The sequence below is a fragment of the Pteropus vampyrus genome, unplaced genomic scaffold, assembly GCF_000151845.1.
Source record: "Pteropus vampyrus isolate Shadow unplaced genomic scaffold, Pvam_2.0 Scaffold4, whole genome shotgun sequence".
Taxonomy (NCBI): domain Eukaryota; kingdom Metazoa; phylum Chordata; class Mammalia; order Chiroptera; family Pteropodidae; genus Pteropus; species Pteropus vampyrus.
This window is the reverse complement of record NW_011888785.1, coordinates 14,809,937-14,828,910: the sequence shown is the minus strand read 5'-3', so window position 1 is coordinate 14,828,910 and position 18,974 is coordinate 14,809,937. Positions and strand designations below refer to the sequence as shown.

General features: G+C 34.3%; 1 protein-coding gene and 1 pseudogene across 1 annotated transcript in view; one reads left to right on the top strand and one right to left on the bottom strand.

The window, feature by feature from the left end:
• VPS50 (VPS50, EARP/GARPII complex subunit) overlaps positions 1 to 18,974 on the top strand; it is a 122,851-nt gene that overhangs the window by 90,393 nt on the left and 13,484 nt on the right. Inside the window, 2 exon segments of the mRNA XM_011363613.2 lie at positions 6,889 to 7,010; positions 14,629 to 14,709. Coding sequence (XP_011361915.1) covers positions 6,889 to 7,010; positions 14,629 to 14,709 — 203 coding nt within the window.
• On the bottom strand, positions 2,577 to 2,695 carry LOC111742939 (annotated as a pseudogene).

Below are 18,974 nucleotides of genomic sequence, written 5' to 3'. Positions count from 1 at the left end.
GGAACAGGGCCACTCTGCAGGATGTGAGCAGTGGGTGAGTGAGTAAAGCTTCATCTATATGTGCAGCGGCTCCCCAGTGCTAGCATCACTGCCTCAGCTCCACCTCAGATCATCAGACATTAGATTCTCATAGGAGCACCAGTCTCTGGTGCCAAAAAGGTTGGGGACCGCTGCTCTGAAAGATATTTTTGTTTGTAAACTACTCACTCATATTCACGGCCCATCTTTTATAAGGAAATTATGTGTTTTAATTTCTGCATTAAGGAAATTAGTCTTTTTCTGCCATGTGTATTGTATTCATTCGTTTTCAATCCTATAACTTTTTTTAAAATTTTTTTTTTATGGTGACATTGATTAATGAAATCCAATATTTCATCTATACACTTTAACAGTAAGGCATATATATATTTACAGTGTTCACCTCCCATAGTTAGATTTCTTTCTGTCACCACATATTTGACCCCCTTTACCCCGTCTCCTACAGCTTTCTTTTTTTGTTCCTACTTCGTTCCAGGCACTCTGCTACCTGTTGGAAATATAGTCGTGTGTAAGGAAGGCATAGTCTGTGTAGTTAAGGAGTCCAATATGGGAAATAACATACAAAAGAAAAATCTTTACATTGTAGTATTGTAAGCATAAATAAGCAGAAAAAAGGTAGAAAGAACGGTCAACTTTCTTTATTGGGTAGCAAATAAAAGGGCAGACTCACTAGATGGGTCACACTATAGCTGACTTTGAAAGATGAATAGATTCTATAGCCTTGGTAAAGACATTCTAGCCAGAGTGCAAAGAACAACATGTGCAAGGCATGATGTATTCAGAGAAAGAAGACAGCAGTTCAGTTTGCTGCATAGGAGAAACATGATGGGAGATAGGAGGAAGAAGCAGGGGAAATGTGCCAAGAAAGGCGGGCAAGAGCTGGATTTCACAGGGCCTTATATAATGTCCTCTGGACATGAACTTGTTACGGGTTTTAAACAGGGGAGAAACACAAGGAGATTTTTTTTTAAAAAAAGATTACCCTGGCCGAATGCAGTTAGCATTAATATGATGGCTTTTTGGAGGACCAGGGGAGGGAGGGAGCAATTGGAGGAATCGTTTTATGAACAATATAGATGTCTAACCAATATACTGTATACTTAAACTAATTAAAATTATTTAAAAAAATAAAAAAGAAACCTTAAAAAAAAATTACCCTGGCCACAGTATGAATAATGGATAACGCGAGGTAAAGGAGAAGCTGAGGGAGATCAAAGCCTAAATGAGAGCTTGTTGAAGTCTCCCAGGCAAGACATGGAAGACTTGAGTCTGCTTAAAGCCTTGGTCACTGTAATAGAAAGGCGAAGACAGATTTGAGAGATTTTGGAAATACAATGGACAGGATTGGTGAATTCATTATGAGAGGTCATTCTTAAATTTTAGATTTGTGTGACTGGCCGTTTATAATGCCACAGCTAAAATAGGAAAGATGAGAGGAAGACCAAGTTTGAGGAGTTGATGATAGCTTTGGTTTTGGACATATGGAGGTACCTGTCAGACATTTAAATACAAATAGCCTATATGAATTTGGATAGATAGATTTGGAAATCAGGAAAATAAACATGGTCAGGTCATTGGAGCCTTTGCTGTAAAATGAGTTAAACCCTGGTAATGGATAATTTTATCTCGGCAAATGATCTTAACCATTTGAGTTCATAGAGAATCCATATGTATCCACATCCATTAAATACATTGCAAGGACATGTGGATGCATTGGAGGGACAGACAGCAAGAGAAACCAGCAAAGGAGGTCATGAATGAATGGTAGAGAGGCAGGAGAAAAATTAGGAAGTTAAGAGGAGGCTTTGAAAACCAACGGATAAAAGCCTGTCAGGCAGGCTAATTTTTATTGGTCTTATGATGATCTAAGCCAGTGATTCTTAAATTTAGCATGCATCAGAATCACCTGGAGGACTTGTTGAAACACAGATTGTTGGACTCCACCCCAGAATATCTAATTCAGTAGGTCTGGGATGTAACCTGAGAATGTGCATCTTTATCAAGTTTCTAGGTGCTGTTAATGCTGCTGATCCGAGGACCAAACTTTGAGAACTATTATTCCTGTATTGTTCTAATTGAAATGTAAACAATCTGTATTTAAATAACAGAAGCATTTTTGATTGTATAACAGTCAATTCAAATGGTAGTTTGTTTTGTTTTTGACAAATGCAAGTAATCATATCAGTTGTTTTCTAAATACTTATTTCAAATACTAAGGTCAAGTTATAGTGTCAGTGAAATCATAAGTCCAATCTTGTATAGTGTAAGATTATAATATATCGCAGTACATTTTTTGTTTGTTTCAAAACTTTAAAACCTTGTCTCATGATTAAATTAAAAGCTATTTTTTAAGAAGCTTTCATATGTGATATTTAAGAAAAAATTTATCATTAGGTTATATTCTAATATTTGTTTTTCTAAAAGCAGTTATATGAATTTATATATTTATTTTTTAAATTTTTTTTTGGTGAGGCAACCTTTGGTCGACCTCACAGATTGCAAGGACCTTGTCCGTTTACAATCCCTTATTTTTTTTATGCCTATAGCACCTGGCCTTCCTAGGTGGTCTCCCATCCAAGTACTAACCAGGCCCGACCCTGCTTAGCTTTTGAGATCAGGCGGGATCAGGCTTGTTTAGGGTAGCATGGATGTAGACTGAATTTTTATTTTTAAGCAGTTTTAAAATACCTTCTGAGTTGATAGCTGTATTTACTACATGATACTTTGAGAGGATGATCTAAGAAGTGTCATCCCTCAGTACATGTTACAAGAAAATGATTTTGGAGATTTGGGAGGCTAAGAAATAAGATTCAAACAACAGAATAAAATTGGTAGGTAGGGATTTAATTTTTTTACTCTGGTCTAATTTGTTAATTTTTTACTCTTTACTTCATTGTTCTATAGATTTTTCTGAATTGCTTGAGCGGAACTAACTTTCCCTTCCTTACCGTCATGCCTCATTTATAGCATGTCCAGTTGCCTTATTTGTGCTATTCATATTCATTAATGATCTTTCAACTTAGTGCACTGTAGTAGGAATAACGAATATCCTTCCAATTCGGAGTCAGTTCTTGCTCTTGCTCCGTCATATTGTCAGATGAAAAGAGCTGGGTCATCCTTCAGAGCATGTAAAGCCCCCAGCCAAGTGCGTTCTGCTTTTGTAGTTGCCCAAGATACATTGGACTGACCAAACCTTAATTTTTAAAATCGTGAATATTAGAGAAACACTTTTTCCTTCTCTCGTTATAATTCACAGTGGAATTAAATCACAGCCCCCCTCCACGCACACACACTTACAGTGCCTTCTTTTTACCCTTGTGTTCCTTCCTCTGCACAGTTGTGGCTCACTGATTGAATTCTCCTGTGCCACTTTTTATGTGGTAATCACAGTCTGTGCTCCCTGCTGATATTGTGGGTAAGGTAGGCCCACAGTTATTCCTCTTGATTGTGGTCCTTGTCCATGCTGCTGCTGGTTGGTTTCTTTGCAGGTTCCTCTGTATGTCTCCTCCCCATGAGTGTGAATTCTTTTTCATTTTGTGTTGAGTAGTCTGCGACCCTTTCAGTCTGAAGGTTCACGTGTTTCTCAGCTGTGACTGATACTGCTTTTTTTGTTGTTGTTGATGATTTCTACCTCCCCATTTTGTTTTTGGTTTTTGGTTTTTGGTTTGTTTTTTTTTTTTTTTTTTTTTTGCTTTCCCATTACTCAAGTGTTTGACCCCTTTATGTCTCATATTTTCTCTAATATTTCTTTTTGCTGTACGAGTTAAAAACTTCCTTTTCCCCTTTTTTAAAATATTTTTTACTTTAAAAATTGTATTTTTAATCTTTAAGAGCCTTTCTATATTCTGTCTTTTCCTCCATATTCTCCTGTCATAGAGTTTTACATAATTATTATATATTCTTTAGCTTGAATTATTCTGTTTTCTCTGGGATTAACTTTTTACTTTTATTCTCTGACTTTTCCTTATGCATTGGTGATTTTTTTATTATCTTCATGTCTAAAATAGTCTTGTGTAGCTGGTGTGGGTTTCCCTGCTGAATAGTTAGAACTGTGTTCGAGCTGGCTCTTTTTCCTCAGTAGGAAACCTGCCTGCAAATTTTGTATATAGAGTAGGGCAAGGCTGGGTGGATTTACTGGCACCCTTTACTTTATGGGGATATATCTTTAAATTCTCAGAATTAGACAGCATTCAAACTAGAAGCCTTAGCTTTTGTAATTTATTATTTCTTAAGTTTGCTCAAATTTTTGTTGTTGTTCAATTTGATTAATTCTTTTAGGAAGGAGTCCTAAGAGTTTTTACTTTCTTTTTTTGTCTGTGGGAAAATTCTGGCAGCCTATATTCTAACTGTTGGCAAGGGATAGTGGTAGAGGGAGGCATGTGGACTAGTAGAGTTTTTCCCATATGTGGACCTTCAGTTAATCTATCCTTTTTCAGCCCCATTTCTCACTCCTCTGTGGCTGTACCTTCTGATTCTGAGCAGTCGCCATCCTATTTAATATCTTCCACCTTCCTTGTGGTCCTTATATAGTTTATTGATGCCTTTGCATTTTTCTATCATCCTGCTCTCATTTACTGTCTGTCATCTAGTACAGGGGTTGGGAAACTATATCTTACAGGCCAAATCAGTCTGGCTGCCTGTTTTTGTAAATAAAGTTTTATTGGAATACAGCCAGCTCCTTTGTCACGTATAGCCTGTTGCTGCTTTTGTGCTACAGAGGCAGAGTTGAGTAGTTGAAACAGAGACCAGCAGAGCTGAGTAGTTACCTGAATAGTATGGTGTGCAAAGTCTAAACTATGTATTCTTTGGTTTTTAAAGGAAAGGTTTGCCAACCCCTGGTCTAGCAGGTTTTTGAGATTTCTTTTTCTGGTGATTATACCTACCCACCTTTACCTCCTCACTTTCTTCTCTTCATGGATATAGGCTTAATTCATTGTAAAATTCTCTTTTAATTCAGTAATCTGAGAGGTATGTAAGCCTCTTTAGGCCTCCAAAGGCCTACTCTTTTCTCTTGAACTGGAAAAAGAGAGTACATTTGAATATACTGGCAGCCTGCTTATCAATGGCTGCCTTCCATGTATGATCATTTCAGGTGTGAGAACAGAGACTCTGCGTAATTCCTTGTGTCTTAACACAAGGTCAAGTACTTAGTAAACCTAAACGTTTTTGTGGAATATATTGAATGAATGAATATAATTATGTTTAAAGTTTTTTATTTAGAGTGGTGGGGAACATCTAATTTTTTTTTCCTTCTGAATGCACTTTAAAATAGTTTTTACCTACTAATAATTTATTTTTATCTCCTTTGTTAAGGTTCATTATATGAACAGTGCTCTTAATCTTATTAGGAATGGAAAGGAGCTTTGTATTCTGGATATGTAGCAACCCAGACATTTGCATTCTTTCTTTTTTTTCTTTTACAGGTTAAAGTAATGTAACAATATTTTTCCATTTTTTTCACAGTGTCTCATTATTTCATGTGTAAATAGTCACAGTTTAAATAACTGTATGTTTGTAGTTGATAAAATATCTGCATAGTGATCCAGAATGTTCTAGGAACGTATTTTTCAAATAATTTTCAATTGTGAGTTAAAAAAAGAATGTCTGATTGTGTGAAATAATTACAAAAGATGGTGCTGAAACAAAAGACTTGTAAATAGAAGAATAAAATCTGATTTGACTGGTTTTTACTTCTTGATGTGTGTGGGTGTATGTTTCTCTTCCTGACCATCTGACTGCCATTTAGAATCATCTCTCATATAAATTAAGACAGATGTACTGAGTCCTTAGGAAATAAAGACATGGTTTTAATAGTAGATATTTTCATTTGAGTATATTTGTCATTTTTTTTCTACTGCCATTAATGTGTTTTCTCTTGAGTCATGGTGTCTTCAGTAGTACCAATTAAAATTTATAGCAGTTACATAAAGTAGAGCCAGCACCTAAATTATTTGCTCATTTAGAAATTAAGCAAATGGCCTGTTTTAATACCTTCTGTATAAGAGCATTTATTATAGATATGTTTTTTTCCCTATTTCCTATAAAAAAGAAACACAATTAGGGACTTGTTATTTGATTCAGCCCGTCTCCCATGCACTCTTCAAATACATTAAAGTTTATAAGTGTAGAAATTTTGGTTTTTATTTTTTTTCTGTAACTATATTATATGTTTAGAGGGAAGAAAATGGAATATTGGCATCTCCCAAAGGAAGGAATGAGGAAGATATGTTCTTGGCATTTTGAGAGTATCGAGCTCTTGAGTGATGTAGTGATAAAGAAATGTTCTTGGCCTCTGATAGAAGATTTCACAGGGGTAGGATTAGAGAATGGGAAATGCCTTTCATGTGTCCTTTTTCTTCTAGATTTTTTACTTTTGTTGCGTGTGTGTATACACTTATTAAAAAAAAATGGCTTTCTTAAGTACATTGTCTTCTGTTTTATTACACCTAAATATTTTTGAAGAAATTACTTTAAATGCAATCTCCAAGAAATGAGGAACTGCGTTGTGTGTACAGTGTCATCTGTAGAACACTATAGGAGTTCCGTGAATATTTGACAAACAGTAAAAATAATGATATTTAAAAAAATCTACATTTGTAGGTATTATTTATATCGGTGCTCTCCAGTAGTGCTTTCCAAGATGATATAACCGTTCTGTATCTGTGCTATCCAATACAGTAGCCACTAGCCACAAATGACTATTGAGCACTTAAAATATGACTAGTATGACTGAGGAATGTAATATTTCATTTTAAAAACATATTTTGGTATTTTTATTGTTACTTTATAATTATAAACTAACATAATTTAATTTTGTTCTACTTAATTTTTAATTTTTTTTCTTTTCAGGTAAATATATGCAGATGATGAACATTCTTAAGCCAATTGCCTTTGATGTTATCCATTTCATGTCTCAGCTATTTGATTATTACTTGTATGCAATATATACCTTTTTTGGTCGGAATGATTCAGTAAGTCAACCTTTGTGGGGGAAGTCTGTTTCTTTTAAAATCTATTTTTTAAGTGTAAAGTTCAATTCATTCTCTCTGTATAAAATACATAAATAACATTATTTTGAAAATATCCATAAAAAAAATCCAACAAAATTATTGATATCAGCTGTCTACCTAATTGCCTTATTTATATGTTAATTTTAAGCTTTGATATGATAAACATATTGTATGCTATTCACATTTTTGGCAGAGAACGCACAGCATCTGTTTCTAACCTTGACATATTTTGGCAACGAAAAATGTGCAGGTTGCTTTGTTTAAATCTGGCCCAGTGTGTAATTACTACACAATAAATGAGACATTTTAAATATTGGCTAACAACCTTAGCAGGCACTACTACATTCAGAAGATAATAGCAAATATTTATTAAAATAATTAAAAATCTTTGAACTGAACCATCTGCCTGCCACAGAATTAATGTTTCTTGCTCCTCCTTGTTTCCAAAGCTCTTACCGAGTTTATCTTTTTCTACTCCTAAGGAAGACAACGTGATATTAGGCAAGTAACTGACTTGATACTTGAGAATTATTATGTGGTTCACCTAGATATTTGACAGTTTTCTGTATAAGAGCATACTGCTTGGTCCTATGCGTATATCATTATACTAACTTTTCGTGTACTATGTTTTATACTTTTTAAAAATGTGAATTTTAGTGGATAATTACATTTATCATATACATGTTCATATCTTTGCTGTAATTCCAAATATAACAAAGACACGATCTTTTAATATGGGATCTGAATTTCTCATGTTCTTAATTCTCTGGAATGTTCCTTAGAAAGAATAGTAATATAATCAAAGACAAAGTGTTGCTGCAGAATTTATGTTACTATAAAATACTAACTCATTATTCTGAATTTGGAAATGCAGTAAATAAATACTAAAAAAGAAAGACATTCTAGAGTTTTGGCTAATTGTCAGACTCTCCCAGGCTTCTAGATGAGCCTTACTGTATCTCCTGGGCTTTGCCTCTAGACAAGAACTGTGCAAGGGAAACTTTGCGATAATGGAATGTTTTGTATTAGCACCACCTAGCATAGTAGCTACTAGACAAATGTGGCTGTTGAGTACTTGAAATATGACTACAGTGACTGAGAAACTGAATTTTTTATTGAATTTAATTTTACCTAATTTATCTTTAAATGTAAATAGCCACATGTGACTAGTGACAATCATATTGGATAGAACAGTTCTGGACCACATTCTTGATTAGATGTGTTAAAATGGGGTCCTTTGGAAACTTTGAGGAACTGACACAGATTTTTTTTTTATAGTAGAGTTCCCTAGAACCTGAGAAAGTTAGTGAGTGTAGATAGGTGCTTATTGTAAAATACACTTCATATTTTATTTAAAATCTATTATATTTTAAAGAACATATTAATGTGGTATTTTATACTAAAGTGTTTTCAGTGTAGGACTCAGTAAAAGCTATTATACTCAAACAATTAGCTGTAAGATATAAGGTTACTGTCCTACTGACCTTAGCCTGAGTGTCTACCTGTATGTCATTTTAGAAGCAATTTGTGTTATATCAACCAATACAGAAATTACATATGAGTGAGAATATATGAGTCAATGTAGCATTTACTTTGCCTCTTACTTACACTTACTTTTCCTATTATTAGGTTATGCTTAGTAATACTAGCTTTTAGTTACCATGTATTGAATATTGAATGTATTCAATGTATTGAACATCGAAAACATGCACATCTTCAAATAGAGCAACTTATAGTTCAGACTCTACTATTTTTGATTCTGCAAAACTGAAGGAAACACTATTTAAGGCAAAACAAAGACTTTGCATCTCTATAAAAAGGGATTTTCTGTACAAATTGGCATAAACCCTCCATTTTACTTTCTACCTATTATTTTGTTTTGCTTAATTTTTATATGCATTTAAAGCTTTTTTTTAACTTTTCAAGTTTGTATTTTTGATTACTACTTTAAATCCCTTTGGAACAAGACAATTTAAATAAATGGCATAAATAAGTATATGCAAGCATATAAGATTGAAGAGGTAGCTTTTAATTTCCTAAGAAGTTTTTCAGGCCTATTAGAAATCCTAGATGTTTCCATAGTTAAATAAATAAATAAATACTCCATATTGCCTTGTTAGCTGTTGAATCTTAAGACAAGTGGGAATGGAGGGGGAATCAGGTAATGAGTAGAATGGTAAGAATAGGGCACATGGTTGCTCCTGTTTCTTTCCTAGAAGAAAGACACTCATATGATTGAATTTAGATAGATGCTGTTCATGGAAGAATAAGTACCTGTTTCCCAGGAGTTCTAGAAGGTCATTGGCTGGGGAGACACAGTGTATGCATTAGGCTAAGGGATTCCTCCTCTTCCTGCTAATTCCTTTAGGAGTTTGCACTCTACACTGAACTGATTGTAACTTACTCCATCATGTTCAGTTGCATATCTACTGCATTTGATTCTATTATAATGTAATTCGTAGGATTGCTTTATCTTGCCTTGTCCCCAGCCTTCCATTGTTCACCTCTTGAGTTAGGTTTTCCTTGGTTCTTCCTGTTCATATTCTGTAGTGAAGACTGTTCTGTAGCTTACCGTAACGGTATTAAGCACATAGTAGATTCTTAGGACATGTGGACTGATGTCCTAATTATTTCTTATCCAAGTAAATCTTACAAGGGATTTTACTGGACAAGAGTTTGTGAGCCTCATTTAAAGTTACTATTTGTTTAATGAAACTTTCTTTGTAGAGAGTCTATGATTCGATATCTAAACTTTTAAGAATGAATAACTTTGGCTTCTGGGTATGATGGACCAAGACCTTCCTGGATGATACTTCCTGCAGAAAATGACTGTAAAACCTGGATGCTATACAAAAGACCACTATCTGAAGATATTAGAGTATGAACAAGAGCTTAAAGACTCTATTGGGGAGTTCATGCTAGTGCGAAGGTTGGGAAAAGGGAAGCTATAAAAACAAATTCCATCTCTTTGGCCCTTAACCCAAGACTAAATGCAGTCCACATGGCACACAAGTAGAAGCAAGCATAGGAAAACCTGCAATCTTCATGGACTGGGGAACTAGAAAAGTAAAGCCAGGAAACTGGGAATACTGAGAAGAGTAGGGGGAAGTTCAGAGGGGAGAGATCCAGAGAGGAGGTCCCCAAATTCTTTCTACTTCCATCTCTGACTAACCTGTGAACTATGTTTATGTGGAACAGAATGATTACAGCCAGAGAAAAAAGTTAGAAACAGAGACTGAAGTTACTGCACAAGAGATAGTTTGTAGTTCAAGCCCAGCCAAGAAATTACATACTCAAAATAAAAGAAACAGTACTCACTGGAGAAAAAGAACAGAATCACCACCTCAGAGTCAACAGAATCCAGAATCTCCAGAATCGAATTGATTATGCAGTTCAACTTTGCACAACATACACAGAACCAAAAAAGTAGAATACATCCTTTAGTAAAAAGACAATCTAGTCCGGCTTCAGGGTGTTGGAACTAAGGGATAAGGATTTTAAATGAACTGTTATAACTATCTTCGATAAAGTAAAATGTTCAAAATGCATGAGCGTCTCAGCAGAGAAACAGGAAGTTCTAATAGAAACAGTGATAACCAAAGGGAAATTCTAAAACTTAAAAATACAATTTTTCATTAAAAAGAAGGAATGGATGTGCTTCACAGCAAAATGGACATGACAGGAAAGAATATGTGAACTTGAAGGTGAACCAATAGAAATTATTTAAGATGTAGAATATAGAGAAAAAAAAGATTGGAAAGCAAAAATGATCAAAGCCTTAGGAACACGTTGTTATATCAAATGATCAAAAGTATCTGTATTTGGAATACCAGATGGAGACAGGAGAGATAGAATGAAGTAGAAAAAGCTATTTGAAGAAACATTGGCCAAAAATTTGGAGATACAAGATGCCAAATAAACAACATGCAGAATAAGCGCACAGAAACACAGTAGAGTACCTCGTGGTGAAACTGTCTCTTGAAAACTGCATTAGACTTTTTACATCTCTTCATATCTGCAGGTACTACATCCATGGAACTAATATGGGTTGAAAATATTCCAAAAAAATATAAAATATGCTGTTGCTGATGTGTACTATCTAGTTAGACCTGTGGTGGTTGTATCTGTACTGAACATGTAGACATTTTTTTCCTTGTCATTAATCCCTAAACAATACAGCATAACAACTATTTACATAGCATGTACATTGTGTTAGATTTTATATGTACTCTAGAGATGACTTAAAACATGGTCCCCGACACCCAAGCCACAGACTGGTACTGGTCCATGGCCTTTTCGGAACCGAGTCGCACAGCAGGAGGTGAGTGGTGGGTGAGCAAGAGAAGCTTCATCTGTATTTGCAGCTGCTCCCCAGTGTAAGCATCACCACCTCAGCTCCACCTCAGATTGTTAGGCATTAGATTCTCATAAGAGCACCCGTCCCTGGTGCCAATCGCTGACTTAAAGTATACAGGAGGATTTGCATAGGTTATTTGCAAATACTATACCATTTTATATAAGGGATTTGCACATCTGCAGATTTTGGTGTCGGTAGGGAATCCTGGAATCAATCCCCCACTGATACTGAGGAATAACTATATATAAGAGACCAATGATCTGATTAACAGCTGACTTCTCATGAGAAACTGGAGGCTAGAAGAGAGTTAAACAACACCTTAAGGTGCTGAAAGAAAAGAAAAATACCTATTTAGAATTTTATATCCAGCAGAAACACCATGCAAGAATTAAGGTGTAATTAAGACATTTTTAGATTAAAAAGAAAAGAATTTGTCATCAACGGACGTGCACATAATACAAGAAAGTCTGAGGGAAGTTTTTCAGACCGAAGGAAAATAATATTAGGTGAAAACATGGATCCTCAAAAAGAATGAAGAACATTGGCAGTTGAAACTACTTGAGAAAATGCAAAAGATTGTTTTTCTTTTCCCAGTTAATTTCTTTATAAACTATGTAGTTGTTTCAAACCAAAATCATAACATTGTTTTCTGGAATTCATAATAAATGTAAATGTATGACATAGAACAACTGTAGCAAGGCTTGTAGGGGTATTTGAACCTGTAAGATGGCAGGATTTCTGTATATTATGTAAAGCAGTACATTGGTAAGAGTAAATGAACTGAAATTTTAAGAATGCATATTGTAATCAATAGAATAACAATGAAAAATAATACAAAGAACTTTTGACTTTTTGCCAACAGGAAAATTAAAGTAGAATTTTAAATATATATATGTAGAAAAGGCAGGAAAGGAGGAACCAAGGAACAAAAAAGAGATAACATATAATGGTAGCTGTAAACCCGGCCAGTAATCACATTAAATGTTAATGGACTAAACACTCAAATTAAAAGGCAGAAATCGTCAAAATGGATTAAAAACAAAGCCCATACTCAATTAATAAACACACCAAGGTTGAAAGCAAATAGTTTGTAAAGATATGCCATGCAAACAGTAAGCATAAAGAGGCTACAGGGGCTATATTAATATTAGATAAAATAAGTTTGAAAATAGAATGTATTAGCAGTAGAGGGATTAGTAATGATCTTAAGGGTCAATTCAAATATAAGACAATTATTATAAATGTGTATGTGCCTAGTAACAACATCACAGTAGATGAAGCAATAATTGACAGAATTTAAGAGAATAAAGATAATAATCATAGCTATAGATTTTAATACCACATACTACCTAATAGAACAAGTAGACAGAAAATCAGCTGCTTTCTAGGTGTATCTTCACAGGCCTTTCCTCTGTGCTCCTGTAGAAGGAGAGAGAGCGAGTTCTCTGGTGACTCTTTTTATAAAAGGGTGCTAATCCTATCATGGGGGCCCTATCTAACCCTGATTACCTTCCAAAGGCCCACCTCCAAATGGCATTGTATTTGGTGTTAGGGTTTGAACGTATGAATTTGACGGGGACAACAAACATTCAGTTCATTACATGGAGCAGGTAGAATTTGCATACATTGTGGAAAGGCAAAATGGTATAGACACTTTGGAAAACCATATGTCTGTGCCTTATTAAGTTAAAAATATATTATAGAACCAGATATTTAAGAATGTATATTGTTATTGTAGGTATTTACCCAGGAGAACTGAAAATGTATGTCCACACAAAGACTATACATGAATACTCATGTTGGCATTATTCAGATAGCCCAAACTAGAACCCAAATATTTGTTGGTGAATAAGTAAAAAGACTGGGCTGGAGTCATATTATGGAATACTAACTATTAGGCAGGAAAAGAGCATGAAATCCTAGGTTTTTATAAACTTCATTAATTAGACTTACAACATAGATGAATCTCAAAAGCATGCTAAACACAAGGAAGACATCAAACAAAAGAGTACATACTGTATGATTCCACTTATATGGAATTTTAGAAAAGGCAAAACTACAGCGACATAGCAGATCAGGGATTAAGGATGGCGGAGGGGATAAAGTGCAAGAGGCATGGGGACCTTTTTAAAAGTGAGGGAACTCTTCTATATCTTGATTGTGGTGCTAGTTATAAGGCTATACAATTACCAAAATTCATCAAACTGTATACTTAAAATGACAGAATTTGACTATATGTAAATGATACCTAGTGAAAAAAGGAAATTGAATTAATGAAATTTATAAAACCTAGTAAAAATAAAATGTATTGTAAAATTACCATATAAACTTAGTTCAAGTTTTACTACACAGTGCTATCAGACAACTATTTGGGCTAGAGGCTTTCCAATATATGTTGTATAAGTAATTTCTCATTTTTGTATCTCATGTAAGAAGGGATGAGGAATGATGTGTGTGTATACTTGTGTATATATACACATATATATAATTTATATGAATCAGTGGGATTATATGTTTTATAATTTACTATTAATAAAGTTTTAAATTTATTGCCCATTTAGAATATTTTAACATTTTGCCAGATGTCTGTGTGTATCTTACTGCCTTTAAATTAAATTTGTATTCATCAATTGAATCATCACACAAGGAGCCAACCTTTCATATCTTAGCAGTCAAGTCTTCTTATTTATGTTCTTAGGTGAAGATTTTTATAAATGCTTTGGCTGTGCTGGAGTGAAGAGAATTTTGTACTGTGAAATGCTTACCTAGCCTAACAAAAAATTTCATTAAATTTTGAATGAGGATTTAGTCTGTCTCTAGTTTGTGTTGAAAAATAAATTAGCAACACTACATTATTATGCTTCTACATAAATACAACACGGTGTACTTTCTTTAAGTATCTAAAATCTTAAGTTTTGTAAGTACAAATAATAGCTTATAGAAAATAAATTCTGGTGACTATTCCTGATAGATTCGTTAGATTGATAGATGTTAGTGTGATCTGTAAATGAACGTGTAAAAATAGTTCTTTTTCCCTGGAAGGCTAAGGTTTGACTGATTTGCTTGCTATTTTGGAATTTTTAAATGCAGTTTGGAAACCCTCTGAAGGCTAAGTATCTGAGTAAGAACTCATCAGATACTTCACTTGGGTTAATTTGAATTTGTAACATTTGGAAGATTATCTCCAGAGTGATTTAACATGCCTTTCTTTTTCTTTTTCAGTTGGAATCAACAGGACTGGGCCTTAGTAGTAGTAGACTAAGAACAACTCTGAACAGAATACAGGAGAGCCTTATTGATCTGGTAAGGAAGCAATTGGAATTGATTCTTTTGGGTTACATAAAATAGAAATTAGCCATCTAATCAATTGCATATAAATGTATGTCTATATGTATACTGAGTGCCTGAGTTTTAGTATTATACTAGGTGCTTGTAGGAAGTAAAATGGAGGTTTTTTATAGTCTGGAGAGAAAAAGTTAGTATACATGAAAGAATGTGATATTGGCTATATATCTAGTACAGGTTCAAATAGCAATGGTTTATGTGCATATTTGCTTTCGGAGAATGACTAAAGAAGGAAGTGAGTCTTGTGCTAGACTTTGAAGAACAGGCATGGGTTTTGTGGCAAAAGGAAGAGAGAATGATATTCAGGTTAAGGTTCAGAGGCTGAGTAAGGGCCTTGGGGTGGAAGCAGGCCTGGCCTGAAGTTTGGCAGGTCTTCCTAACGGGGCACTGGTAGACGCTGAAGAGCCGTGTTGCAGAGAGTGCTTACGAACACTTTAAATAGCCTTGAAATTCAAGAAGTTTGGATTTTGTTGGCGATGCTGTAGGGGTCTAAATTCTTGACTGTATCATACAATGCAGTGCAAGTTTTAAGAAGATAGGGTGGTCACAAACAGGGCTGACCCTCTATAGTGTTTAAGCTAACATAAGCATTTAAAATAAGAACATTTTATTTCTTATGGTTGGTCACTGTAGCCAGAGATTTTTGTTGTTTGGTTTCTCTGCGTCTACATTAACTGCAGGGTTCTCCAAATTTTCCTTTGTTCCTTCACCTACCCAAACAAGTAATCATGTTCCTCTTTCCTCATAAGCTCTATATTATGTGCGTACTTCTGTTATTGAAGTTTTTATAATGCTATGCAATCATTAGTTCTTTTAAAAAATACTTACTGAAATTATTATTATATGCCAGGCATTGTTGTAGTGCTAGAAATTCATCAGAGCACAAAAAAGATAATTCCTGTTTTCTTTGAACTTGTATTTTATTGGGTCAGAGAGACATAAACAAATACATAATATAGTGTCAGATACTTATAAGTGCTAAGAAAAAAATGCAGCAGAGTAATAGGATGGTGACCTTTGAGCAGGGATGTGAATAAAGTGAAGTACGTGCTGATATCTCAGGTGAGCACAGGAAATAACCTATGTCCATCTCATCCATCTCCCTTACCATATGGAGATTTTTTTGCCTAACATATATATCTATATAGATTTATATAGATATATGCACACACATATATACATATGTGTGTATGTATAGATATATAATTTTTTTATAGCATTTACTTTGGCACACAGCACTTATAAATGTAGAGTAAATGAATAAACTCCAATCTGTGAGTTTCATATCTCCTGGCTTAACCTGGCTTGTTTTTTGTCTTTGCTATTCATTTAATCCTGATCTTCATTTTCAGAGTCAAAGCTCCTTGTTTGACCAGGCCATCTTTTTTGCCCCTCTGTCTTGTAAAATCCATTGGTTTTCAACCCCATTGATAGTGATGTATGTTTCGATTTTGCTTCTCCTCGTTTGATACTTAGTGTATCCTTTAGCATCAGATCTTAGTCTGCAGTTGAAATTTTTCTTGTTTCTTCTGAATGCTTCAAGATCGATGGACTGAAATTCACCATCAGAGTCAATTACTCTGATGTTTTCCTGTCATCTCTGCTAGTTACTGTCTTGTAATGGTCAAACCATAGTTCCATATTTGACTCTTAAGGCATGGGTTTAATGCTTCAGATTTTGCCATCCACTGTACAGTGAAAAAGTGTGACTGAGTGAACAATGGCACCACACTAGGAGTTCTTTGAGACAAGCTGCCACCCATCTGCTGATAACAGTGTATCTGTAGTATCTCTTACTAGTTCTAGATTCATTGGATAAATTCTCTCCTGAACTGGTGTGTAGTAGTCATTTTAGAAGAGTATTTTTAAAAAACAACTACATCCCCCTCCCCCACAAAATAAATAAATGTGCCTGTTTTTCTCTTTGATACCTTGTCTTTTAAAGATACCTTTTCTTTATGTGCTTATTCTTACCATTTCTTAACTCAAAGACTGCACCTTGGATTAGAGGACAGTTCGATGATTCCAGTTTGCAAGGCGTGCTGACCTTTAACAGGGCCTCTCCAGAGTCCCTACTCCTCTGGAAGATAAGACTCCACAGCAATACGCTAGAATTTTTTCTGAAATTTTCAATTAGTTTCCAATGTTTTAAGTGTTAAATTATTACTCATACTGATAAGCATTGGTTTGTTATTTTAGAAAATATATTTGTCATTTACTAGACTTGATCTCAGTTTTTCGTAAGCTGGTATGTTAATTTCTTGACTTCATTAGTTTGCATCTATATTAGCAGAGAACATTAATTGATTTCTTGCTATTCAATACATCCTTGACTATTAAAATAATTTATAATTAATCAATCTGGAACCACTAAATTGAAGTAGTATTTTTCCTTATAGTTCTCCTGTGTTAAAGTTTTATAAGCACCTTTTTAGTAATCTTATTTTTTTTTCATATTTTTCTTCTAAGTTTTGTTTCTCTTTAAGCTGTAAAAGGCAAATGGAGTCATTATGATCTTAAAAATGCCATCTGAAATTGTTTATTATAAAAATTCAATGTAAACTAAGACAATTTGTTTGATGCATCAAATAAGAGTTAAAGAAAAGGGATATGATAGGGGAAGAGTAGGAAAGGAAGCTGGTGTAGGTGATAATAGCACCAGAAATTTGAATTTTTAGAAATCTACTATTTGGTGATGCTAAATTGTTTCCATAAGACCTTTTTGGCCAATTTTAAATCTTTGATAATAAAAATATATTTTAAATTGATCCAGAAAAGTCCATAAATATGAATTCTCTTAGTAGTAATAGTTAGTGGTAAGAAAGGCTAAAAAAAAAATGTGACTTTCACTGTGAAAATAAAGATTGATTAAGGTTTCATTTCTCAAAGTCTTCAAAAGGTTTTATATCCTTTCCTGATTATATTGGTATAAGCTGAAACATTGATCCATTTAAGTGAGCAATAAGCACATACCATTTATTTATATCAGCTTGACATTTTTGTGACTCTTAACTCTCTCTTCAAGCATATTTCTCTAAATGTAAACATAGAACTTTAGCCTTTAAACAGATAATTAACGTAACTTTTATGCCCAAAATACCAGTGTTAACTGGGAGCAAAAGAAGGCATCTTAAGGAAAACCTTTAGAAGGGAGGGCAACAATCCCAATAATCTCTGCAAGAATGTTTTTACGAAAGAGCTGTGTGAGCAAAGGGGGAGCAACACATTTGATGAATAGGAGGTAGGTAAGGAGGTAGTTAGGTAAGTCTTTTGGCCTCTGCTGTCACCCCAGAGATAAACTACATTTCCCCTCAGGCTAAAGATTATACTCTCTATTTGCCTTCCATCACTTTCTAGCCCCATCTCCCTCTTCTATCTTAAATTAACCAATTAGTATCTAAATTCAAAGAAACTTTTAATTTTATAAATATGTTGTATATGGTGATATCAAATTATAAAAGAATGAAATTCAGAAGTAACTGCTATTATAAATGTGTGGTATTCATGGTTATCTTGGAGCTATTTTGAATTTGAGATTGTACAATATTGGTGGAAGTTTGTCAGTTTTTGTTTAATTACAAAATATTTTAAAAGAGTGTGTATTTAATTTTTAGAAGATTTCGTTGTACTTGTGGAATATAATACTCCAGATTTCTACTCACAGAAATACAGAAGGAAACTTATCTATGCTTATTTAACCTATAGGGTGTTCATACAGACCCTATACATACATACATACAGCTTCTGATCGAATTTCTCCTTCCTTAAGGAACTAACTCATAACCATGCAAAGTAACCCTTCTCACTTTACATTTTTACCTGATAGCAGCCAAATCTACCGTTCTGAAACTATTTTTCTGCTATTCCTATTTCCATCCCACTTGAGTCTGCTTTGGTTAGCCTAGCCATCTGGCCCCAATGAGTTCTTCTCTTCCCCCAATTCTCTTATTAGTTTTTCTTGTTTCAAGGTTTTAGATTTCCTCATCATTACTTGACTTGCTCTGAGATGGATATTCACAACTCTGAACTAAGAAAAAATATAGAGTGCTGTAGGAGGTGTTGGAAATAGAAGGCAAGGAGCTCTGCGATGAGTGGACAAGACTCGGGATGCACAGTAGTTGGATACCTATCTTTATTTTTCATTCAGCAAATACATATTAAGTGCCTAGGTGTATTTTGTAGAAGACTGCAGTTCCTTTAGTGGAGGAGGCAGATAAAGAATA